This window comes from Lissotriton vulgaris, chromosome 6, assembly GCF_964263255.1.
Source record: "Lissotriton vulgaris chromosome 6, aLisVul1.2, whole genome shotgun sequence".
In the NCBI taxonomy this organism is placed as follows: Eukaryota; Metazoa; Chordata; class Amphibia; order Caudata; family Salamandridae; genus Lissotriton; species Lissotriton vulgaris.
In genome coordinates, this window is record NC_141694.1 from 1695046728 (window position 1) to 1695070307 (window position 23580).

The window sequence follows — 23580 nt, forward strand, 5'->3', positions numbered from 1 at the left end:
GCGAAGCGATCTTTTGGCATCGTCCTTGAAATCATACAAGAAACAATCCGTCTCTTGAACTTCTACCTCCAAGTTGAACCTCTTAGCCGCTTTTTCCATGATATCGTGGAAACCTCCGATGTCTTGAGGAGGGGAGGTAGACGGTAGTGGGATAGGTGACGGAGCCGATGGCAAAATGTATTCATTCCATTCCTGCCCCGAAGCATCATGAATAAGTTCTCCTTCTTCAGGCTGTTCATCCTCGTCGGATTCCGTTAGATCATCCCTTATAGTTACAACTGGCGGTGATCTCACCCTCTGCTCTTGTGAGGCAGTGTTTGTTACAGGTGTCTGTGAAGATGGCACCTGCGTAGATGGTTGAGAGGTGTTAGCCTCTGGGAAACGACGGTAGTAGTCGTTAATCATCAACCTAAGGTCAGACACAAGAGACACAGGTATAGAAACCGACTCTTGGCGCTCTTCCTCACGTGAGTCCTCATGTTGCTCCTCTTCCTCATCATAATCACCAGATTCCTGAAAAGACTCGTATCTGGAAGATTGGGGTCTGTCCTTGAAGGAATAGACTTCCTCTTCGTCCGTGTCTTGGCTCTTTATCTGGAGCTGAGAGGGACTGTAGGCGGCACCTGATGACTCCTCTCCATCTGAGTCGTGCTCTAACAATGAGGATGGTGGCAAGGGTGAAATCTGCGTCCATGAGGTAAACTCCGCAGATTTACTGATAGTAGCCGAACCCCTGGTCGACTGAAAAGACCGGATAGAGATCATAGTCTTCGACTGCGGCGATTTGAATGCTTTCGCAGTTGTTAAAATCATTTTCGTCGACGGTGTCGTCGACGGGGCCGTCGACGGGACCATCGTCGACGGGCCCATCGTCGACGGAGCCTTCGTCGACGGAGCCTTCGTCGACGAGATCATCGTCGACGGGGCTCCCGCCGACATCCTCGACGTCGAACCTGTCGTCGACGGAGTCGTCGTCGTCGACGTCGTCGACGGTGTCTTTGTCAACGGCGAAATTCTACTCATCGATGTTGTTGTCGTCGACGTTGTCGCCGTCGGCGCAGCCTTAGATCCCATCGTCGACGAAGCCGTCGTCGTCGACGAAGTCGTCGTCGACGGTGAAGTCGTCGACGGAGCTGAAGTCTTTACCACAGATTTTGGAGCAGAAGTTAGGGAACTGGTCGATGGAGCAGACCCAGGCCCTTTCAGACTTGACTGCTTTTTTAGAGGAGTAATAGGAAGAGATGAAGCAGGTTTCTCCTTTGACTTACTCTTTTTAGGCTCCACTTTCTCCTCAGAAACAGAGGCCTTCCTCTTCTTGGGTGTCAAATGAGAAGATTCCTCCTCAGAATCAGAGCCTGCTGTGGCCTTCTTCTTCTGAAGCCATAACAGCAATCGAGCCTCTCTGTCTCTTTTAGTTTTGTCAGAAAATTTTCTACATAGTTTACAATCCTTAGCCACATGTTTAGGATGAAGACAGTAAAGGCAGTAGGCATGGGCGGAAAATCCGTTCCGCTCGCGGATTTTGCGGATTTTCGGGAAATCCTCAATCCGCGAGATTTGCGAATCTCCCGCAAAATCCGCAAATCCGCGAGCAGCGGATTTTGCTCGCACTGCTCGCACTGTTCGCGTGAGTTCGCGTGAGTTCGCGCCCCGCGAATAAGTGCAAAATTGCAGAAATACGATCTTAGCAAAACTGAAAGTAACTACTTACCAGGTTCAAAAGTTCAGGCTCATCATTAGTAGCCATTTCCTGTAGTGCTTCCTGAGGGGCCCCTCCAGAGTTCAGTTGCCAGTTGAAACTATTATGTGACCCTGCTCTGAACCTCAGAATAGTTACACATATGCCACAAAGGTCCTGAATTACAGCTAAGGGAGACAAGCAGGAGCCAGGCTGGAAGTTAAAATCCATTAATCAGCCCCTAATTCATTATTGTCTGTTGGGGCAGGGCAGGTGTTGTAACTAATTTTGCAACAATGAAAGCACTTAGCAAGTGCAAAAGATCACTAATCAGGGCGCACTAAGGAAGCAGGTGCCAGCTAAAAAAATATTCTGTGACACATTAATCAGCCCCAAATTAATTCAGGTCACTTGAGGCAGGGAAGGTGTGCTTTGCTTTGCCGAAAATAATGTACACTGGACAACCAGAGGGTGTGGTGATGAAACAGAGGGTGGCATGGGTGGGCCAGAGGGTGGCATGAGTAGTCAGAGAGTGGCAGTGGTGACAGAGAGTGGCAGTGATGAAGAAGAGTGTCCCAAACAGGCTGGACACGTAGAAACAACAAGTTCGCGAAACTTGCGACCCGACAGGTAAGTTTGCAATTTGCGAAAGTGTACAAAACCCTCGCGAACTGGCAGAAACACGGGCGAACACAAAAAAAAAAAATCCGCAAATTCGCGGGAATTCGCGAACGCGAGATCCGCAAAATTCGCTCATGCTTAAAAGGCAGCCCTTATGTGGGTCCTCAGAGAAGAGCCTGGCCTTCCCACAGGATCTGCAAGGCCTGAACAGCCTCTTTTTAGAGCTTTCAGCCATAATGAACAAAATAGGTACACACAATACCTTAATCCAGAAGACAGTAAAGTAAGATTCCAAAAGGTCAAAAGTTCACTCAGGAACAGAAAACTGAGCAGAGCTCAGGGAGACTCCTTTCTCACACGAAGGCGGTTGGAAATCTGAGGCAGGAAGCTTCTGCTGGGGAGTGTGAGGGCAGGGCAGCAATGCTGATTGGCTTACTTTTGGACCAAACAAGGAAATGGTCTGGTTACCAAATATTACAGTCCCTATGGGGATTTTCTATGCAGTTTTTCTTCTCTATGATACTGCTTGGTCATTCTGTTACCGTGAGACTCCCACCATGACGACGGGGAAGATACAACCATGTGAATCTATGAAAGATGTAATACTGGAGAAGTAACTAGACAGTCGCTTGGGCTGAAAGGTATGGAGGATCAAGTCCTCCAGGAATAGGTCTGTTGACTGGCCCTCTGCCCCTTCCGGGACCCCCACCACGCAGATGTTGTTGCGTCTGACCCTCCCCTCCTGGGCCTCAATCTGGGCCATCATGTATTTTTGCTGTTTTGTGAGGCATGCACCTTTTCTTCCAGCCTATTGGTTTTGTTTTGGATGCCTCCTGTTTCTGCCTCTGAGACTTTGTCCGCCATCCTGCGTAGGTCAGCCCACAATAGTTTCACCTCCTCCGTGACCATATCTATTTTTGGTTCTAGGGGGTCCCACAACTCTCTTATCGCCTTCATTATGTTTTTCAGTGAGGGCTTTGATGGGTCCCTTCCCCCGTTTCCAGGGGAGCCCTCCAACTGAGTTCGGTCCCCATGTATCCCATGGCCACAGTATATTTTTCCATTTGGATCGATTGACACCTTTGGTACAGACTATTGTTGGCCCTCGCCTCTAGCTGGTCTCAGACCCGGGCAAGTCAGTCTGGGGGGAAACCCAGTTATTCAGAATTGGCGCACTGGTTCAGGACCCATCCCCCAGACGACCCTCAAGGCCCCGGCCCGATGGCTCTTTAAGTTTATGGCCCACCGGCTCTGTCAGCCTACCGTGGCCTTCTGGATTGAGGCTCCAGACAACTCTGATCATCCAACTGATGGCCCGCCACCGCCCTTCACCACCGCGAGCGTTCTCCAATTTTCTTTTATTTTTAATAATATGTATGTTCCAGTTTTGTTCACTCAAACTAATGTTGAGCCGCAGGCAATCCCTCTCTTCCCCTCTTACCGGAAGGGCCGCCAGGCTGCAACTCTGCCCCCGCTCTCAGAGATCCCAGATTGGGGTAAAAGCCCAGCAGCTGTGCTCTGTCACCTCCTCTCGATCCTCCCAGGACTCAAGAAACCCTAGGACTTCACACTGGGGCGGCAAGCCACAGCCATTGGACCTCCTCCCGGTGATACTCCTCAGTTCGGCATCCTCACTCAGGCCTGGACCAGCCTCCACGGAGATCTCAAGATGGCAGGCCACGTCCCGGCCGCCCCTTTGCTACCGGCCTAACCATCAGTATGTGGTCCAATGTCTTCTCACTTGGACCACGCCCATACCAGGCTCTTTGGATCGCTGCCTCCCCCAACCAGATGCGGGTCAGATGCACTAAATCTACTAAATTTGGACATTTCTGAAAACTCGACACCCAGAAGAGTCCAAGAGGGTTTGATGTGAAGAAAATGTATGATTCTACAAAAGTTGGATGTTTGCAGTGCATTCTGAGAATAAAATGTAGTGCGAACCCAGCCACGCCACCCTGGATTTGCTTGGTCCTAGGCTTCAGAAATGCCCAGGATTCATAAGGTTTCCTGGTTGTTCCAGAAAAACAATAGGGCAACTATGAATGTATTCATCTCTGCAGGCCTATATATCAAAGCTAAGCCCAAAAGAATCCAAATGTCTTCTCAATTACTATCTGGGCGGGGATGTTCTGAGTACTAGGGGACTGTTGGGGCCTCAGGGTGGGGGGGTGTCCTGAAAGCAGACATCCTGGCCTGCACACTATTTTACAAACCAAAATCCCTGCCATCCAATGGGCCAGTGGGTAAATCTAGGGGATGGGAAATTCTCCTGGAGGGATGGGGCAGAAAGACAGTGTGGGTTAGGTGAGATGTCTGGACAAGGAGCCCCACCCATATTTCTTTTCCTGTAAAAAATCCCTGGTGGCTACTGGGCTTTCTGCCCTCCCTTGGTGGGCATACTCAACACTGATATAGATGTGCACTCATACACACAATATGTGCCTAATGCACGTGGTACTCACTGTTTCGGAAATTTGTCTTCTTGCTCTTGGTTTCCTAATTAGGGCTGCTTAGAGTCCCATGAAAGTCAGGACACCCTGCTGCCCTTATAGTCACAGAGTCAGTCATTCAAGAGTTTTGCCAGCATTTAACCAACTTGAGATGTGCCCTCCGCATGATGCAACAATTTCCAAATCAGAGAGTACTATTCCATCACATACAAATTGTGTGTATGCGTGCACATATGTATCAGAGTTGAATGTACAATAGTAGATCACAATATTGTAGAAAGTCTAAGACCGCAGGGGGGCCCTGCTAGGCTGAAACATGTTGATCATAGGGATAGAGGCACAATAACGATCCCCAGTGCCTCACTCCCATTGTTTTTATTATCCCTGGGAGGAACCAACATTATGTCACAGGCACTCGTGTTCTTTATAAGTGATTTTTAACCATACCAATGCCTCACCACATTTTTGGTGGGAATCCCTACCACCACCCAAGTGCCCCCCCCAAAACACTGTTGGGTGAACGTGACAACCTGAGAATAAATCATGACACATGGGTTGATGGGTGAGGGTTTGTCAACGATTTTTATACAACTCCAGCTAAACTCATATTTCCAATTCCTGGCATCATTATCAGGAGAATCTCCTTAGATCACTGTAAGTTACCCAGATGGCTTTTTGTGTTGTTTGAAACAGAGAATACACCTGCCCTTTGGAAAGATGAGACACAACAAATATCACTCCACTTTTGGGCAAGGTAGGAAAGAATGGAGCAAAATACACCCTTCAGGCACCTGGACAAGGCCAGAAGGGTCCATGAAAATCTCTACCCTGTCCTCCTGGAAGGCTTGGACATTAACAAACCTCTTGACACCTTTGAAGAAAGAAAGGGTGGTGGCCACAATAGCAATCCTCCTGTCACTTACACATGGCTTTGAGGATTAGATGACACCTGTGTAGTTAAGCTACCCTAATGAAAATACAATCTCTGTGGCTCTTTGTCAAGGGAGGGGAGAAAACATTTTAAATGGGTTAGGAACAAAACACAATCCTCCCAACTGCTCTGCAAGGCTGAAGCACATTATTGTATCACAATGGCTGTGTGGCAAGCCCAAGGTGTATTTAAAACTCTCTTTAGTCTTAGGTAGGCCCAGGCTGGTGGGACCAAAAGCCATTTTCTTATTGGCTCTCTTCTCGACATGTCATTCAGGTTGTGTAAAGTGTTGTCTACAAGGTGGGCTCGAGACCACCCACTTATTCTTATAGAAGCATGAGGTCTCCCAGGATTACATTTTAGCCAATCGCAAAATATTACTGGTTGTAATAATCATCTTGACACCTTTACAAAGAGATTCCACTCAATTGCAAACTGTGATGTTCTGGAACAGTGGCACAATTCAGTGATTGGAAATGCTTATTTTTGTTTTCAGATTAGTGCTATAGTTCTGAGAAATTAACAGAAATATACATAACTAAAATGTTCACGAGGGCACTATTTCCTTTGCTAATTAACTCAAAATAGGTATTTGAAATTACAATGAAGTGATGAAAATCAGCAAATAATTTTTTTGACTTTACTGCAGCCAATGTTTAGTTATTTCTAACTAGAAGATGTTAATGTGAATTGCCAAATTTGTTTTAAGAACCCCTACTAACTTTTGATTCTTTTTAACAAATTAGCACCACATTTCTGAATCTTGAATTGTGTTTGTCCATGGCTTAGTGCAAACCGATCAAGTTGGGACATCTTTTTTTTATTTTAAATGGATAGGTCAATGTAGTGTTGTGTCAATTTTAATCAGATAAGTGAAGTTAAGTACCCATGCAGGAATGTGAATCGTTCTGAGTGACATTGTGTGACTCTTAATATGTAAAGATGTTGGATATTTATATATAACACTTGGTCAGCATGGTACAAGCAATCTTGGGCTAGATATAGGTAAATGGCATTTACCGATTCGTAAATACCGAATTTTACCGATTCGGTATTTACAAATCGGTAAATGCCATGTAGGTAAATATTTGGTAACAATTACCGAATCGTTAAGATTCGGTAATTACCGAATCGGTATTTACCGATTCCGTAATTGCCATTGATCCCTATGGGCCTTGAGGCCCATAGGAATCAATGGCAATTACCGAATCGGTAAATACTGATTCGTTAAAATTACTGAATAGTCAAGGGTGGCAGGGTGGCACTTTGACACTCTGTTACACCCCTGATTCAGGCTTGTGTGCCATGTGGCACACATACATGCCCTAATCGCATGCCCTAAGGGCATGTATGTGTGTCACATGGCACAGGTGTACATGCACAGATTTGCATGTACACAGGTTTTCGTTATTTACCACCAACTGATAGTTGGTGGTAAATAACGAATCCTTAAGGCCCTGTGGCACTGTTTTCAGTGCCACCTACATCTCAAAACTGATTCAGTAAATTTACCGATTCAGTAATTTACAGAATCAGTAAATTTACCGATTCGGTAAATTTACCAAATCTGTCATTTTTAAGCTACCTAGATCTAAAACTCCAAATACCGGCCGGTAACGGCCGAAATCGGCCGTTACCAACCGGTATTTGCCCACCTACATCTGGCCCCTTGACACTTATTACATCCGTAGAAGACGAAACCTCAGTGAATGTCCTAAACATTATTAAACCTGAACCAAAGGTCAATTGTCTTTTGTATTGCTCTCACACATACAGATTTTCATGAAAAATACTATGGAGTTAACGGGTCAGAGACAGAATCAATGCATTATACAAGATAGAGCACCCCCAGATATTAACATTGTCTAAGTGTCCTCGGTGCAGAATAGTGCTCTGAGTTATTACAATATCCTTTGACTTGTAGTATATCTAAATGCAACACATTTCCCTGGAGTTTAGCAGTTAAGAGACAAAAAAGAATTACCTTCCACTGATGGTGATTTCACTAATTCCGTAGTACCTCCATCTAACATTGACCATAGGCTGTGTTGTGTAGTACTGACCAATGAGTCTAATCCTTACATGGGTAGCTTTAACAAAGTCCTGGAGATCTGGAGTGTTGTAAAAATCATTGTAGCCTGGACGACGATTGGGTTCCGGAGTTAGAATGCTAAATGTAATATTTCCTTTGGAATATGGGGTGGCGCTGTGGAAAAATATAAAGCACTCTGGTGAGAAAACATACCATTTTAACCGCTTGGGAGCATCCTAAAATGTTGAATCTTTAAAGTTGCTAAAGAAAACAGATATGCAGAGATTGCTTTAATTGACCATGAATAGTTAAGCTTGTGAAGTTTTTAGTTATTAATGCAAAAGAAACAGTAAACATGAGCAATATATAATGCACAAATGCAGCTATAAATGTCAGCAGTGGCATGATGTAGAATCAATCACAACAATCGAGAACTATTGATATAATAGTAGTTTATATAATTTTGTTTGAATTCTTCATAATGTTGGAATGTGGATTATGCGATCGAAATTATAGCTATGCTTCAAGGGTGCATGCCTTATAAGGCCTGAAATGTATATCTTAGTATACGTGTACTTGGAAGACATGTCCTTTATATGAAAAGTGTGTTAAAGTACACTTGGCCAAATAGGTCAAAAACCAACTCACTAGCATTGCTTCTCCATTCTGGTACCAAGTAGTATATATTTCCACTTTTCAATTTACTCATTCATTTAGAATGCAATTGAACTCAAAATGATGTTGAAGAAGTATTACATGTAAATGTCCAAATGTATGCCCAGCATGCGAGCATTCCATTTAACCGGTGCGGTCATGACAAGCTCATCTCGTCATGAGCACCGGAGCGCAGTGGCTCATGACGAGCTGACCTCGTCATGACCAATCAAGGTGTTAAGTATTGGCGAAGGCATCAAGTGCACTGTCTGAGAGTCGAATATCTGTATATGCATGCCAGATCATTTTTCATCTGCACTTCATTTGACATGTACAGCAGTGGGTGTGCTATGGACCAATTTACCAATCTCCTACCATCTTCCAACACTGGTGGGGCATCACCCCAAATGCTCCATTGAGTAACCAATCATGCCCCTCTCTCGAAACTCAGATTTAATGCCATGGTATTTAGCATCAATATTGGTACAAAAAGTGATCCAGCACGCAATGGCCATGCAAGGATGGTTTCCTTCAGTTTCATCAGCAATCTTGCATGGCCAATGTGTGTTTGTGATGCTACAGTGAGGCAAGGAAAGCAAGGTGAAAAGCTACATTTCTTCTGGGTTAAGAGAGCAACAGTCTCAACCCATTGTTTGATTTCCTCCTGTACTTTATGTGGTCTACTTGCACCCTGTCCCCTTTGTCCCAGTACATTAATTGATTAAAGTTTGGTCTCTATATACACAGAAAAGGATAGGTAACAATAAGCACAATAAGCACTCTCCTAATTCATTCTTTGTAAAGTCCAACAGTTCAAGTACGCCATATACTATAGCCATTTAAGACAAAGTTAATTTAGTTCATATCATATTCATTGCAATAATAAAAAAAAAAGACTACAGCCAACCCCTTTTTATCTCACATTGAAGAGCTTCCTCAGGGATACAAGGCACACGGCCCAATGTTCAGTATGAGGGTGCTTTCGCTACAAGTTGCTAGAACAGATTTTAACATTTACAAGAAAACAACACTGGTTCTTAATTCATTCTCAGAATAAATGTGCAGTTTGATTAAATAACCTATTTAGAATAAATAAAACTGTGACATATCTATGTATTCGTACTGGACCTCAATATTGGCTAAAGCAATATTGCTTGAAAAACAAGCTTGAATAGAAAAATGCAGAGTACACATAAAACGTTTGCTTCTTGATATCGCCATGAACTTTTGTATAAATGAACAAATAATTTGCTCTTGTAGTTTCAGGTGTTCTCACAGAATGTTGCCACATATATAAAGATTCCTTCTAACATTAACTATTTTGCTGTTTAATGAGGTAATGAATAGTTAAAGCATTGAATAGAAAGGTTTAAATGTGAACTGGACTTTCTGACCTGCTTATTTCCCCCCTTATGATGATCCTGCAGAAATGTTTTCTTTTTATGAAATAGATATATCGTTTTTTACATAGTTTACAACTATGAATCTGATATTAGAGAATTAAATAAAATTGTACATATGTGAGGTCAACCAGAAAAAAGCGGCATTTATGTGAAAGCATAGTTTATAACCCATTAGTGAGAATACAATTTTATTGTCTAAGGACTAGTGTATTCATTTGAGAAAATTAGGTGTTATCCTGTTCCCAGGAGAGCATCAAAAGCGTATTGACTGCCAAAAGATTAAATGTGAAACATGTTACAAATTTATTAGATGAGAGGTCTATAATAGTGTGTGTTCCTAGAGTAGCTTTACTCACTCATTCATTCCATTCTGCCATTGCGCGTTAGCAAATAATTCCATCCTCCATTTTCGTTGTGCCCGTTTTTCCATTTATCCAGATCAAGGCCTTATTGGATTGAGACTCTATTGAGTTTCTTGAACTACTCTTTATTCGAACTTCTTGCTTTGATTTTTTTATTATTTGTACTGATTTAAATGCTCGAGTTTACGCTTATTCTCTCTCACTCTCTCGATTTAGAAATCTTTATGGGCCCTGTCTAACCCAAGTCGAATCGTAGAATAAGGATTCATTACTTTGTGGAATGCACTTTGGTGCACTATTTTTATTGAATTGATTAACCATTGTTGATTTTATATTTCTGACATTTATTGACTATGGAAATTAACCTGAATTTATAAAAAACGTGATCTACTAACAGATTAAATTAATAAAGCCCTTCAATAAATCTCGTTATTGACTCCGAATTAGAATGATTATTGTGATTAATAATAATGAGTTGTTTTAACCCTCTTCTACACGAAGTATTGTTTTATGATCGTATTTTTCTTTTCAATAAACCCTTTCTTGACCTTAAACCATCTTATTCTCCAATACATTGTTTTAGATTCATCGCAAAGGCAACAAAGTGGTGGGTGTTACCCCAGTTGTTGGTAAACCGTGTCTTTTAATCCCTGGTTCTGCTTTAACAAGTTCATTGGCTCTGCCTGCCAAGCCTCCGGAATCCTGGCTACAGGAAGGATGAGCGCTGCCCTCAGTTTTGAGTAGCGAGCCAGGTGAGCTGGGCTCTCCATGCTGAAGCTCTGTAGGCTGCTGTAAACCCTGTCTCAGACAGGCACAGAGCACCTCCAGCTGGAAAGTTTGTTGATGTAATCTGAACAAAGTATTGTAATCTGAACAAACCTCGATGTGCTAATCCTTAGGATTTCTTACATTCTTCCAGCACAAAAATAACTTTAGCTGCTCGTGCCAAGTCTGTCACAATGTCTGCTGAGGAAGGCTTCTAATAAACCGAAAGATCCTGGAGCACAGGTGCTTCCACACATTTGTCAAAAATCACAAGATTTCAGAAACTCTAGGCTTCAAAGTCCATAGAAGTGACATTTGAGAAAAAGATTATCACTTTGGCCAGAAAAAAAACAAATGTTCTTCGCCCTGACACTTTTTAAATGTAAATTACCTAATGGGACAGACCAGTTTTGAGACACAATACCTATGAGAGAGACAGACTGCTTTTCTCAAGATGTCCGGCCATGATTGAGGGCCAGATGTACGACCCTTTTTTGAATGCGGAAACAGGTTTGCGACCCATTTGCGCATGCAAATTGTGAAAGGGCTATGTACAAATCTAAAATTGCGAGTCGCAATTTATTAGCGACTCGCTATTTAGGAATTGCGAGTCGCTGTTAGGAAGGGGCGTTCCCTTCCAAATAGTGACCGCAACCCCATGTATGAACGCTTTGCAACCGCAATTCCGGTCGCAAAACACTTGAAAATGACCACCCTCTTCAAGAGGGTGGCAATGCACTCGCAATGTACTCGGAAATGGGGAGGGGTCCACACAGACACTCCAGGTCACAGTGGTCTGACATCCCTTGCAGGGGTGTCCATCTCGAGACCAAGATGGGGTCCCATAGTCTCTCACTTCAGGTAATGGGGTTGACTTTCTCCTGGAGGGATTCTTGGCTTCTACACCTACTTACATGCCAGGTACATTTAGGTACATCTAGTTAGGGTTGCATTGTAGGAGTACGCATTTACTACTGTCATGTATTCCATATATTTGCCTGTATTCATTGTTTTAGCATGATGGTAGAAATCGACCATCCTTTTACTCTGTTAGTGCTTATAAACATTGATATCTGTTACTGTCTAATGGTTGTTTCAGCACACCGATTTTACACTTGAATGATGCTGGTTCAGTAAATGCTTATTATCAGTGAGGTTTCAATGTTAAGTAGGGCATCATCATGGTATTCAGGAAAAACTCCAAGAACCCAGATTCAGAAATTAGTGGTGCCCCAATTCGGTTAAAGTTCTGAAGCAGCCGAAAACATCTTTGCACATCAGTAACAGGATTGTATCTGTTGTGCAGCTCTTGCAACAGAACAGGGAGGCCTATTCTTTTTCTTAAAAATAACTTTCACAATTCATCAAGTCCCTCGGAAGTTCAGGGTTGGCATGATGGGATGCTTCTAGTAACTTGTTTTAAGATTTAGTCATGCTTCTCACTGAATGTCCTCATGCTATCCCCCTTTGGGCCCCCCAATTTCTAGAATTCACCTCTCTCTCCTCTTTGGGAGTGGGTATTCTGTCTTCATATTAGGTGAGATTTCTTCATTTTGATTTTTGTTACTTCTTCTTGTGCCTTGTGTCCTAGAAGTAGAAGCTCGAAAGCCTCTTGCAAATAAAAAAAATGTTGGTCAAAGCTTTGTTCTCTCTCTTTTAATAGGTTTGATTTGGCTTCTGGGTTCATGCAGTCTATCTGAAGACCCTTAATGGGTTAGTTCCTCATCATTCCTTCTGGGTCTGTCGTTTGAGGGGCATTCCCTATGTTTTTTTCCTCACATACGTGGATATTGTGGTCTCTTGAGTGTTGCAGTTTCTCTGTTTGTACCATTCTAGGGGATATCAGGGAAGCAAAGTCCTTGAATCCTGGTCTGCGGGTGCTGCTCGTTTACTTTGGAATAATAATTCACATTCAAGTGGTTACAGCAATAATTTTAGTTTTTGGGGTTTTTCTCTCTTACAGCCTGATTCATGAAGCGAAATTGAGCTCGCAATAGCTGCGAAAATGCTATTGCGGGCGCAATTCCCATAATCGGAATTCACCATGAAAAAAGCGAAATCGCAAACACAGAATTGCGAAATCGCTAAAATATTCGCAGAATCCCGGCAGTAGACCATTTGCGAATCGGAAATAGCGAGAAATCACGGATTCTGCGAAAATAATAGCGATTTCGCAAGTTCCTCGCAATCGGGATTCATGAAAAATCGCAATTAGAGAAAAAAACAAAAATCGCATTTTGCGAGGCGCAATGTAAGGACAACCCAAAGCAGGTGGTAACCATCAAACCCATAGTAAAAAAACATTTGAAAAACTGTTGGCCTATCAGCAACTGGTGATGGCCTGACCAAACACACTTAAAGAGAAGCAGCATCAGCTTAAGGAGCGTCACAATGCCAGGAATGTACATGGTGGTCAGGCGGCGAAGGCTACAGCGAGCAGCACGGAGGAGACGCAGAATCCAGGCCAGGATCTTCCGCCAGCGGGTCACCCTGCTGGGCCAAACCAGAGAGCAAATTTACGCAAAGTACCGCCTGAATGGGGCAATGATCATCAAGTTAATTCAGGACCTTGACCCCCTGATGCAGCACCCAACAAGGCGGACCAATGCCGTGCCAACACATGTCCAGGTATTGTGTAGCCTGCACCTCCTGGCCTCCGGGAGCTTCCAGGGGATAGTTGCGGCTGCTGGGGGGATATCCCAGCCCACCATGTCCCGCTGCCTAGGGAGTTTCCTTGACACAATGCGGACCCAGCTACACCACCACATCAAATTTCCAACAAGCCAACAGGAATTGGATGAGACCAAGCTTAAATTCTACAATGTTGTGCATTTCCCACACGTGATAGGATGCATTGACTGTACCCACATCCACATCTGCCCACCAGCTGCAACGGAGTACATGTACCGCAATCGCAAGTCCTACCACTCCTTCAACATCCAGATGGTCTGCAATGCAAAGACATACATCACGGACATAGTGGCACAGTACCCGGGGAGTACACATGACTCATTCATATTCCGGCACAGCGGCCTCCACACACGACTGGCCAGGGGAGACTTCGGGGAAGGACACCTACTTGGTAAGTACACTTTGCCCACAATGTCACACTGCGATGAAGTAGCTGCGCTGCACAGGCACTCACCCTCTGCTCCTCTCATTCAGGTGACAGTGGCTACGCCCTGCGTGAATACCTCCTCACCCCATACCTCAACCCTGCTACACCACAGCAACGGCGTTACAACGTAGCACACATACGCACAAGGAATTGCATTGAGAGAACTTTTGGGCTACTGAAGAGCAGATTCCGCATACTTCACAAGACAGGTGGGGCCATGTACTACAGTCCTGAAGTTTGCTGCCGCATTGTGGCTGTGTGTGCTACACTACACAACATTGCTACCAAGCGCAGGATACCTGTCGACATCTCTGGCAGTGAATCGGAAGGGGACGACCGGCCACCTGCACATGCGCGCCATGCACGCGGGGAGAACCCAGCTGAAGGCCACAGACGACGAAACCACATCACAATGAACAGTTTCTAGTGCACCCTCTCCCCTCACCCAACAAATCACAACGCCAATGTGGGATGCTAAATTAAATATTATTGTTTGAATCACAAAAAAGGTTGCAGTTGCCATCCTTCAAATGCAAACAGTATTTCAGCATACTGCTGCGTCCAATACACAGGGCAGGCTTATGTTCAGCCTGTGCCTGTACAAGTAGTATTCAGTCAGGTGCGCCTCCGGTGCGAAGCACCCGCGCGCCTCTCTGGCTCCACCTCAGCCTCCGCACGTGTCCCTGCAGTGGGCCTGGTGCTGCGTCTTAGCGCCCCTACGTGTGAGGCAGAGTGGCTGCTCACACTTGATGTCCCCTCACTGGCATCATCACCCCGACAGTGGCAGGTAGAGCAGGGTGAAGTGCGGTCACGGCAGTGGTCAGGTGCTCAAGTACCCTGGCCACATCCTCGCAGCACTGTATGAGCTGCTGCTGCTGCGCCAGGGACCGGCGCGATAGCTGTGAGGTGGCATTGCCTACAACATAGTTTGACCGGGTGTAAGCCGTCAGCCGGGTCAGTAGCTGACGGTGGCGGCGGCGGGCTGTGTTGCGCTGCGCAATCATTGCAGCTGTGTTGGCCTCCATGGCTGCAGTCATGCGGGCCATCCCCTCCCCCACACCGGCCACATTGCGGCCAATGTTGTAAAGCTGAAGCTGTATGGCCCCTTGTCGGCGTGCCTGCAGCTGGTGAATCCTGAGCATGTGACGTTCCACACTCATGCTTGGCAGCCGCTGTCCATTCCCCCTCCTGGTGCTGGGAGCATTGGTCTGCAGGCGAGACCTGCCACGCCTGCTCTGCTGGCCTGACACAGTGGGTGGCCGCTATCGCCGCTGTCACGGGACCTGATGTTGATGCTCCAGCTGATGGTGGAGTCAAGCTAGGCATTGCTGGTGCGGCAGGGGCTGGAGGCACACTGGTGGTGGACCTGGCTGCAGGGGTTGTGGCTGCGGCAGGGGCTGGAGGCACACTGGTGGTAGACCTGGCTGCAGGGGTTGTGGTTGCGGCAGGGGCTGGAGGCACACTGGTTGTGGACCTGGCTGCAAGGGTTGTGGTTGCGGCAGGGGCTGGAGGCACACTGGTAGTGGACCTGGCTGCAGGGGTTGTTGCTGCGGCAGACGCAGGAGGCTGTGTATGTGATGGCACCTCCTCGTCATCCTGTGCTTCCTCATCTATTTGCAGCCTTTCGCTGTTGCTGCTGTCTGCGCCACCTGTGAGGGGAAGTGGACGTTCATTAGTTGCATGCATCCGTCACACGTGCAGTTGCTACATGCTTGCTGGGTGACATTCCCTGACTGCCTATGGCTTTGCGTACTTTTGAACCTGTCTGGCTGCATTGGGGTACTTCTACATTGTGGCCACACTACATGTCCCACAATGCTTTAGGGCATTACCTGATGTGCACCGATGGCATGACAATGGGACATTATGGGAGGCTATATGGTCATGGCCATTCATAGAGGACAGGGTTGCAGTCGCATGCCACTTACCTTGGATGTCTTGGGTGGGGCGGGATGAGTCCAAACGGGTGACTTCAGCGTGTCTTCTACTCGATCCTCCATGGGGGTGTTTGGAGGGACTGTAGGTCCTCCCCCTCTAGTGCCCAGGGACTCTCCAAGCCTCTCAGCTACCTTCTCTTTGGCACGACCTCGGAGGTCGTACCAACGTTTCTTAAGTTCATCGAGTGACCTGTCGGCCACACCCACAGAGTTCACAGCGGCTGCGATGCCCACACAGATCCTGCGTTTCTCCTGCTCGGGCACCCTCCTTGAGTCCTTCCTGAACAGTTTGGAGTGGTTCTCCACCACCTCTTCAATTAAGTGCTCCAACTCCTGCTCGGAGAACTTTAGCTTTCTCTTGCGCCCTGTGGTGTTGCTGGGCCCAGGTACTGCTTCCTCAGACATGGCTGCAGTGTAGTTGGAAAGTGGTAATCGAAGGTAAATTGCAGGAGCACTCTCAGTTGCTGACTCGAGGTCTGCCTCACTGTGGTGAATGGGGGTGGGAACTGGCTGCTTCCTGGTTGTGATGTCATCACTGTGCTCGAAATGCGACTTCCCGTTTTCCCGATCTCGCGATTTTGCGATCTCGCTTTTTGCGATCTTGCAATTAGCGATATCGCTATTTGCGATATCGCAAATCCGACACGGATGTAGCCGGAAATAGCGATTTTTCTGCGATTATCGATAATCGCAAACGGATTTTGCGGCCGCGTGCGAATCGCTTTTTTTTAGCGCAAAACATCATGAATACCGTTCTGCGATTTCTCAATTGCGATTCGCAGTTAATCGCTAATTGAGAATCGCAGAATCCGGTTTTCATGAATCAGGCTGTTAAAGCCTTAAGGTAATTGTAATTACTCTGAGTTCTGGTCTTCCTCATCACAGTCTCAAATAAAGGTTTGAGTTTATCAGAGGGGCACAGAGGTGCTTGGTATTTCTGAAGTGTTGTAGGTGGGTCCCTCTTCCTGAGTCCCAAGGAAGAGGCGTAGGCCAAATTAGGAATAAGTTTAGACTGTTAATCTCTCGTTTTTGTTGATGCTGTTTTGATTGCTTGTATTCTGCCTGATGTATAAACGGTAAAGCGCCAGATACCCTTGGTGGTCATGTTCGCGCTATATAAAATGTTCAAAATAAATAATAATAAATAAGGTACATGTGTTTGTTTTTAAGTTTATTTGCCGATTAGTGAAGGTAAATCCTGTTTGTGTAATGAAGCAAACCTCACGATGTAAGGAATATGAAAGGGAAGACTAGGACCTGAAGTAATTACTGATAACTAATTGGGCAGCTCTACAGATTTCTCAAGTATAATTCACCTTTATTGAAAATTAAGTTGAGTTACTCATTCAAGTGTTGAAGTAATACTTGTCACTCACAGTATTGGAATATGACACCTTAGGCTTTCATTCTGTGTTTACCTGTAATACCGACCCACAATTACACACAGGGGTTCAAACTCTGCACTGACACAGTAGGTTTTCTCCACTCAAATACTGCCCCGTGATAACAGAAGAAATATACACAGAAATAAAAAAACATAGAATTCTGAATTTTGAAGCTCTTAGAGCGGAATGCCATGCAGAATGACCACATTATGTAACAATCTGGACTGCAAAACTCAGAAAGTGGAGATTAAAACTGCACCCTGTAGTATCAGTGTTTCCACAGGGAGCTGTACCATGTGCAGATACTGTGGTTCTCATAATGACTACTTGCATATTACATTTGTTGCTATCATTTTGCTCAATCGGAAGGCGGCTTCGGAGTGCTAATAAAAATACAAAGATGAAAAATCTCATACAAGTTTTGTTACACTTTTTTGTGTATTACTGACTTTAAAGATGATGTGTTTAAAACATAAATGATAACATTGAATGCAGAGCTCCTTAAAGCAATATCTTTAGTGATTTTTTTGTGTTTCATCATTGCTTGACAGGCATCCCATAGGTCTTGATGGTTGCTGTAAAGATATGTGTATTTGTAAGAACTATTATGTCTGTATGTACCTTTGCCAAATATATTATTGCTAATGTTCTAGTTAAGCTAGCGTTGAAACACTCCTATTTTGTGTGGCACATTTTGTTTAGTTTTTTAGGTCTCGCCTAGTGAATGCAGCGCATGCGTAGCTTCGCTTGGTAAGACTCTATTGTCGTTGTGACGTGCTTCTGGCAAGCGTAAATCCTGTCAGACTAGCTTCATGTCAACCATCAGGGCACAGCATCGGGGGCGAGAGACCCACACTAAGCCCGGGGAATCGCAGCGATGTCTCAGCATCTCTGAAGATGCTCCATCCTTGGGGGCGCATGGTGCCTGATCCTTCCTGCTGTCAGAGATCTGTACACCGAGCAGCATGGGCGGCATCCGGGTCCGGAACGAACGGAGGCCCCCGCTGGCACACCCAGCCGCAGCCAAACTGCAGATCGTGTTTCCACTTGGGTCATAAATTAGAACAAGAAATACCTCCTCCGGATCCGTCCCGTCGCGCTGAACTTTGATTATTCCCAAGATAAGCCTCTCTTGTCTAAGCACTTGCGCTGAAGTGGTATGCGAGGTATAAATCTGACCTCAGGCCAGTAGCTGAACGCGGGAGCAAGAGCGCGTCTGTTAATTAGTGCAAAGGTGAGATTTGTTAATTAGAGAGCACACAGGTTGCGCCCGAGTTGGAGTTGTGGACTTCAAAACATGCAGCATGTTATTCCCTATTCCAGTGCTCATTAACTGCGCACGTGTGGTAGACACATAATTCAATTTTTGGCTCAAACACTACAGTGTGTGAGGAATCTGAATCTAGGGTTAGGGTGTACAATACCTGCAGTGGTAGTGTGTTATGCGCTGCCTGTGAGGGAGGGCTGTCCGACGAGGTATGCACTGTGCATGCTTCATCAGGAGCCGTGCCCGCCTGCCTGCCTCTCAAACTCAAAAAAAGCCTCCAGGTTACAAGCCTTTGAGGCTTCGTCCAAGCCAGGGAGAAGGAAATAAGAGAGGCAGGAAGTGGCAGCTGAGCGGGAGAGAGACAGGTTGTGAAAACGAGAGACAACACGAGTGGCAAATGGAGAGAAGGTAGACAATGAAATAATGAAATCTTGACTATTTACACCAGGGGTCTCCAAACCGGTCCTGGAGGGCCGGATCCATGCCAGATTTTTAAAATTACTACATGTATCTCAATGGGGATATCCAAAAAATCTGGCATGGATCCGGCCCTCCAGGACCGGTTTGGGGACCCCTGATTTACACTGTAGGCAGCACTGCCTGACTGGGCTCTTGAATATCAGGTCCTTTTGTCTGATTCTGAGCTACGTCTTATCTACCTTAGACAGATGAAAAGCTGAACCAGCCCTGTAGGGCATTCAAAAGTGTAATCTGCTAATCTAATCACACTTTATTCTCTGTACCAGGACACTTTGCCTACTGAGCCACAGTTGGGGGAGGAGTATAAAATATATTTTTAAAAAAACAAGTGAGGCAGGGAGGTGTGTGGGAACCAACTCAGGCAGTGTGTTTTGACGTAGAGAGTGCAGGGGGTGGGAATGGGATGGGGAAGTAGCATACCTAAGACCAAACAAGAAAATACACACACACCTATCGAGTGATAAAAAACAGAAAAACATTGTTCCCTGAATATAAGCAGTGGCAGCCTACAACTCATCCAATTAGAATCATTGTAAAGCAGCCATTCTTCAGGGCAGGAACAGCGCAAGAAGAGGAAGGGACACCTGCCAGACTGGGAAAACCTGTGAAGGTATACAACAAGAGTCTTGTGGTGTAGTAGTAGCATAATTGGAAGGAGGTGGACAGAGAACAGATAAATCAAAGACTTGATAGTATACAGTCAAAACTGTGGTACAGCAATCAAACCATAATTTCCATGTATAATATAAGTAACATTGGGATCAAAGGGCTTCAGCATCCCCCCTTCTTGTGTGTGTCATCCGGGGCTGACACAGCTTCCCGGGCACACACACAGCCGCAACTGAGTACTTCACAGGTCTTTTAAAAGACCATTTACTTGTGAAATTGTGAAAAGAGGCTTTCTTGTGTTTTCACCCCTTCTTAGAGCCCCTGCATCTCCACTCTGCATACTGCTAGAAGAATCAGCCCCCCCCCCCCCACATTTTTTTTTTAGTAGAACCGCCGAAATTTGGCTCTACTTGTGCCTCTTGTTACAGTGGAGTTTGGTGGGTGGAAACACTGAGCAGTAGCCTTTTTGTAAAAAAGTAAGAATACTTAACACCAAAACATGTAATTTTATGAAGGTTAAAAACTGAAAAACAGTTCAGTATGAAGACAAGCAGATTAAACAAGCATTTGGAATAAAATAGTTCTCGCATTTACGCAAGTTTAAGCTATTGGCATTGTAAATGAGAATGCCTTTTTTATGTTTTAAAAAAACAAAAAAGAAATAAAAGGCATTGCCATTTACAATGTCAATAACTCAAAGTTGCCTAACTGCGAGACCTATTGCATCGCAAATGCTTGACATTGTTCTAATTAAAATGAATGAGGGTTCTCCAAGCATGTCAAAGACACCACACCACATTTGTGTGAACCTCCAGCTCCATGGTTTTATTTCACAGTGCTAACTCTGTTAAATATTGTGGAGAGTGACTCTGCCACTGTATGAAGAGTGGACAGCTCAAATTGGCAGAAGTAGACATGCTTTTTGCTGTAAGTTGATGTTGGTATCACTACAAGCACATGATGGATGTCATCCACACAGAGACTAATACAAGTTAAGCCATCAGAATCATGGATAGAGAATCCTGATGCTAACTTTTCTCTTCATCGTGCCTTTTATGAGTGTTTCACTCATCCCTGTCACCCACTTGAACTCTCCTTGCCCCTTCTCTGACCTTGCACATCTTCAAATTCTCTTATACCACAGTCCAGTCTTTCTGGGCAAGGACAATATGAGGCTTTTTTACACCCTCTGTCAAGTGACATTTTGTGCTAAGCATGTAAAATGGCGTCTGTTTCAACTAGTACTCCCCAGTCTATATTATAGCAGAGGTGCAGAAGCAAATGATTTCCTCATTTGCATGAGGCAATTCCTCCATGCAATAAGGGAATGCCCCCTCGAGATTGTGTCAGTAAGAAAGGGCAGCACAAGCACACTTCTGATATTCTCAAGTATATCGGGGGCAAGGCCATATGCCGATTGCAGCACTGTGGCACTTTTAATGATGGAGCCCCAGAACATCAAATGTCACATGTAAGCATCTGTGTGAAATTGTCACTTTTTACGTAGTTACCCTATTTTTTGGTGGACTCATGCTGCTGGCTTTTAAACTCTGAACACTGGGCCCTCGATGTTCCCTAACTCCAAATTGACATATTTAACTCTCCAATATGGACATATTGTATGGTGCTTGGAACACACCAATGACAGGGAAGTTAATATCACCTGTGGACTGTAGCATGTATCATGCCAGGTATCAGCCTGACCAGTACACCAAGGCTTTAGGACTACATATGTATCTTGACAGCAGTAACTCTCAAAACCGCAGGCAGGCCTGTAAATGTAACCCTTTCGGAAGGAGAGACACCTACTTTTAAATAATAAGTCTTCATCAACCGTACGTAGCGTCGAGACACCTACGGGTATTTGCGAGCTTAACAAATTGCACAAATAAAATAAAATAAGTCAATCCTAAGTGTGGCTTGTATGCCACAAAGTAGGATGCCTAATATTATAAAGTGGAACATGTAAAGATGTATGATTACATTGATCCTATGGTGAATAGACCCTCAATTTTTTTTTCCGTATATGTACTGTGTAGTTTTCTATGAGAAAACCTAACGTACAATTAAAATGCTCTTCTTGTGAGTTTGATGTAAAAAAAGTTACAGAGTTCATTCTCTCAATATCTGTAATATGTATTTAAAAACCAAACTAATGGCAAATTCGATGATTGAAAAATACACAGGAAAAAGTGACTTTTAGAAAATTACTTTGAAACTCCAGTAGACTAATTAGCATTGGCCTGCCCTCAGATACCCTCCTTATCAGTCCTTTATCCTCTGAGAAGATGCAAAACTGTTCCACGGAACAGAAACAGTAGCTTGAGCCTTTTCACATGATGCCTGGGTTTGAAGCTGCTCAGCTTATTTCAGGAAGGACCATTTGGATGGATCCAGGAACTTTATTAACTCAAAAGGGACAAAGGTCAGGCCTGACTATTCAGAGTTAAATGATAAGTGAGACCTGGAGAGGATGGGCCTTTGGATCTCAGGATACATGACACCCATCATGACTCCATTTACAGTGTGAGAAAAGATAGTCTTAGTATAAGTTTGACTATGTATTACCATGGACACACTGCTGAGTGGGCCAACAGCATCCTTCAGGGACAGAAAGCTTCTGTCAGTTTGGATTTCTCTGGAAATGGTGCATTGAGGGAAGCACTGAGGTAAGGGAAATAGAATGTGTTGAAAAAGGGGGAAGGGGGAGGAGTCGGATGCAGAGGAGCTTCACGGCACCAAACTAAATCTCCCTGGCTCCTCGCGCTTGGACGTTTCTTTATCGGGCCCACGGCTGATTGACTGGCAAAAAAGTGTGGTGGCCCAACTAGAAAGACACCCAGATGCCGGCAGGGTCCCCTCGAAGCAGAAGGGACAGTCATTCATGGATGCTGCCTGGTAGCAGAGGTGATGGGTGGCGGCATCGAGGCACTGCCTACTGAGGACGCACCTTGCCAATACACTCCTGAGAGGTGCCATCACGCTGCACCCGCTTGGTACCTGAGGTATCACTCCATAATTTGCACCTATTACCCAGAAACAAATTTGTGTCCAATCCTTGGGCATGTGGATATCAAGGTGCCCTGCTTTCCCATCTGGAAATTGTTGCTGCTCCTCCTGGTGGCACCAGACTTATATCCAGATCACTGGGGGCCTATGGTCCTCGACATGAAAAGAAGAATAGATCCACAATCTTTGTTAAGGCCATATCATCTCTCACTTGCATTATCTGATGCTGACTGACATAGGGAAAGGGTACAGGAACATCCTTTCTTAAAGCAGGCATCTTGAAAGGGATACATTACTGTGCATGGAAAACAGGAACAATCCGTGCCAGGGACACCTCCTTCGATCTACTTAATCCACTATGGTCCTAGGCCTTCACTTGGCTCCTCCTTGAGATTCCATTCCTTTCTGCCTTTGTATTGTGCATTAAAATTACCTTTGCCTGCATAATTTCATTCTACACATGCAGGGAGCACCTGACTAGGCCAATCTTGAGGAGTGCTGTACAGGACTTGCATACCCTTCCCACTGTTAGCCTCCATAATGGATTGGTGTCGTTACAACGCAGGCTATTACAACGCCTGCTGTTACAACGCGGTTTTTACATCGCATACCACTACAACGCATAGTGCTTTTAAGCGCTGGATAGTGATTTATTTAATTTACTATTCCAACTCCAGTCCCCGTGGATAGTAGGGAAGGTGTTGGATAGTAAATTAAATATATTCCCTATCCTAGAGCGCCCCCCAGCGCAATGCGTTGTAATGGTTTGCGTTGTAATGGATGCGTTGTAATGGTAGTGCGTTGTAATAAATGCGTTGTAAGTGATGTTTCCCTCCATAATACCCGATAAACCCCACCTGTTCATGAATAAGTCAC

At 45.0% G+C, this 23580-nt stretch overlaps 1 protein-coding gene across 1 annotated transcript in view; it reads right to left on the reverse strand.

Annotated features, from left to right (window-relative positions):
* The window catches only part of USH2A (usherin), a 2319650-nt gene that overhangs the window by 2023024 nt on the left and 273046 nt on the right, over nucleotides 1-23580 (reverse strand). The window contains exon 7 of the mRNA XM_086925936.1: nucleotides 7668-7889. Coding sequence (XP_086782062.1) covers nucleotides 7668-7889 — 222 coding nt within the window. The remainder of the gene's footprint in view (nucleotides 1-7667; nucleotides 7890-23580) is intronic.